Here is a 3,568-nt window from a genome sequence, read left to right on the forward strand (position 1 = left end):
CGTTTTTAAAACGATCGTTTTTCAAAACGCTTGTTTTTAAAAACGATCAATTTTCAAAACGATCATTTTTATAAAATTCGTCGTTTCGTTAACGATCGTTAACGACGACCCTTTGTTAACGATCGTTAACATAATTGTCAATAAAATTTTTTTCAAAAACGATCGTTTTTTTAAAAAAACAATCGTATAAAAAACGGTCGCAAATCGTTTTATTGAAAACTATTGCTATTCGTTTTCTAAAAGTTCAAAACGAGTGGGTTGTTTTAAAAACGATCGTTTTTTTCAAAAATTGAAACGATCGTTTTTGAAAACGAAACAAAAAACGATCGTTTAACGATCGTTTACAAAAAATACTAAGTACAAACGTATTCAGTCAAAACATAAACAAACAAAATGTGAACATAGCAGACGAAACTCTTACAGATTACAGCTTTCTCGGTAGGCAATAGGCATCACTATACTAAATCAAAGAATTATTTGAAAAGACGATATCGAATTCGTCACTGAATTCCCATGTTTATTGGGACACCCTATGCAAGCACCTTAATGTATAAAATCTTTATTTTAAAATTAAAAATTATTGCTAAAATCCCTATATCCCCATAACCACTACATATCATATCATATCACTATAGAATATTTCATCGAACAGAATTCATAGTTTGAAATACCCTTGCTCCTTTCTTTCCCCGCCTCACCCCTCTATAACACATTCCAGCTCAGTCAGGTTAGGACAGTTGAACTAGTAACAGCTCCGACACAGGAAGCCTCTTGACTCCTTTATGATGATGACGCAGATACTCAATTAGCAGCAGACAGGCTTACCCGAGGGTTCCCAGTTTGTCATGCACTCCACTTCCAGAGACAACATAATCGCTCAAATCCAGCATGATAAAGCCGCGATCTCTGCCTACTAGGTTGGATAAGCCCTGTTGCCCCAGTTCCTGTTGATCTGCTCCACCAACATGAAGCTCTGTTTCGTCACAAATCGGCGACGACGAATATCGAGAAACCTTAGAGATATACATTTCTGATCATTCAATAGAACTACCTTGAAGTCTTCGTGTAGAGAAGAATATAACAGAAACTGAACTAATGAAGACAGAGTTCTATGCAGCGTTTATTCTATAAAAGTAAAAAAAACTGTTACAATATTTAAAATCATGAGTATTCAAAGAATGTGTATGAGCAATAAAACTAATCACAAATAAAACATATAGGGTAAATAAATAAAATCTGTATGTAGGGCGAATCAATAGCTCAGTTTCCCCATAGGCCTATCCCTCTGCTATCTGGAAGGAGACGTATGACGGGAAAGGCTGAAAAGAAACCTAACCCTTCAAGTTCTCGTACTGAAACTCAATATTATACCCTTAAATTTTTATACCTCAAGTATCTCTACAATATCTGATGAGACTTCGATCTTAACTCAAACCGATCTTCATTTTAAACCATTTCAACGGATCGGAATAATGACTTTGTATAGAATGATTGAACCCGGCCCTGACTCGAGGGTTTTAACAAAGGCGCGCATATATACCGCGTACTAAACTTAGTTGTCGGTAAAAGTCGTCATTACGTAGCAATCATTCAACAACACTTTTAAGGGTTAATTCATATTATGTATCTATACAATCACCGGAATTTATGAACCAGTATCAGTTAGACCTTCAGGATATTTAATCATAAACCTGAGCAAGGACGGGTTTTAAGATTACTATCAATCTTTTATTTCTCCTGATCCAGTACGGTTTTAAATATTCAATGAACCTTACTCCGGAGCATTTTAAGTCTGGATCCAGAACCCGAACTCCACAAAACACTCCCGGGCCGGCCTCTGGTTCTGGAGACCAGACTCCGATAATATCAGGCAAAATTCATCCAAAATAATTCTTTATTAACAAAAAAATAAACTGATCATGTTTATATGTTCCAGGTCATGGAACGCAATTTATATGAGGATAACCTCCGATCAGAACAGAGCTTTGAGTACAAAAAATTTTAATTACTGCAAAACCGATATATATATCAACCTTCTTCCTCCGATAGATCAGATCAACTCGTTGAACTGGGTTTCCAGTTCAAACTCATCTCCTGGATCACATCCCTTCATTTCTCTTTCAAACTCTTCATCTCACTCAGTTAGCTTCTTGCCCGGGTACTCGTAGTTCTCTATATCCACAGTATTCGCTATAATTCTCATAAGATCAGTAGGAGCTCCTCCCTTGGATTTCCTCTTCTTGCCCTTCTTCTTTGCCTTCTCTCCGATGATCCTTTTGCACTTTGGAACCTTCTCATCTGCTCCTTCGTATGCCTCCTTCATTTCTGGCTCCGACTTCTCCTCCTCCGATTCCGAGCTTCCATGAGTATCTCCACCTGCTCCCTTGTTCCTTCTCCCCTGAGCTAATCTGGGTTTCTTCATTTTCCTCTCTCCTTCTTCAATCTCCTGTTTCCTCAATTCCCTCTTCCTCTTTCTCCGTAACTTCCACTCTGGGAGCTGAGGAAGTTTCTCCCTCCACCTAGACCTCTCGACCTTATCCTCACACCCAATGACCTCCCGGAGATAATCTGCTCTCTTTACATAAGCTTCATACTCAATCCTAGATTTCTCTACCATGGCCTCCTGCCGGAGCAATTGCCTTCGGAGTAACTGGTCTTGTTCCTCGTCAATGAATGGTACCTTGATTGTTGGTCTGTTCATAATCCTCCAGAAGATCAACCTGATTCCATCATACAGTGGTCTGTAGTTGGTTTGGAATTCTTTATCTCTTGCCATCCTCTGGATAAAATTTACTATCAAATTGGGATTCATCCTACACCATTCCCAGATCGCATACTTTTGCACTCGTTCATTCTGGGTACAAAACTTCATTATCTGGGGACAGGTAGTCTTCTCTGGGTTCAGGATGAGCATCGGAGAAACTAATGATTCTGGTCTTTTTAACTCAAAACCTTGTGAGTCTGGTACCTCCTCAGTCCAGACAACCCTTGATATCTCCCTCTTGCTTATTCCAAACCTTGCATAGCTCCTCAGTTCTTGTGTAATCTCTGGTAAAACCAACCCAAATCTCCAAGAGAAATTTAGTTTTCTCAACACTTCCATCTGACTTAGAAACCTAGATCTGGCCTGTATCATGAACCTGCAACCTCCAGAAGTTATGGTTGGCCAGTCTCCTATTAGTTTAGTCCAGACCTTGATTCGGTTAGGTGGGAAATCAGATAACACAGATCCATCAACCATCCTGAACCTCAAAGAATTGATCAAACCATATCTTGATTCTGCTACCTTCGCGACCTCCTTTGACACTTCCACTCCCTCCAAGCTTACTTTCACCCATTCCATGAAGAACGAGACGAAATCCATTTGGCATTTATCCAGGTATTTACAGCAAATATCCGGGTCTGGAAAGGTATCCATTAGTAAAATTCCAGCTAGTATCGTATAGCACATATAACCAAACCTAATGTCTCCTAGTCCATAAGTTCTCAGTGCTTCTGGTATCATGTCCCACTTCCATCCCCATTTATCATCACCTGTACTGCAGGTTTTGTTGAGAATGGTTCCCAC

At 39.3% G+C, this 3,568-nt stretch overlaps 1 protein-coding gene across 1 annotated transcript; it reads right to left on the minus strand.

The window, feature by feature from the left end:
- Positions 1-1,048: 1,048 nt before the first annotated feature.
- Positions 1,049-3,551, minus strand: LOC111717029 (uncharacterized). Its single transcript, XM_023492541.1, has 2 exons — positions 1,388-3,551; positions 1,049-1,125 (listed from the first exon to the last, which is right to left on the minus strand). The coding sequence occupies exon 1, from the start codon at positions 3,503-3,505 to the stop codon at positions 2,135-2,137; it is 1,371 nt and encodes a 456-aa protein (XP_023348309.1). The 5' UTR covers positions 3,506-3,551; the 3' UTR covers positions 1,049-1,125; positions 1,388-2,134.
- Positions 3,552-3,568: the final 17 nt, after the last annotated feature.

This window comes from Eurytemora carolleeae, unplaced genomic scaffold (assembly GCF_000591075.1).
Source record: "Eurytemora carolleeae unplaced genomic scaffold, Eaff_2.0 scaffold2317, whole genome shotgun sequence".
NCBI classification, from domain to species: domain Eukaryota; kingdom Metazoa; phylum Arthropoda; class Copepoda; order Calanoida; family Temoridae; genus Eurytemora; species Eurytemora carolleeae.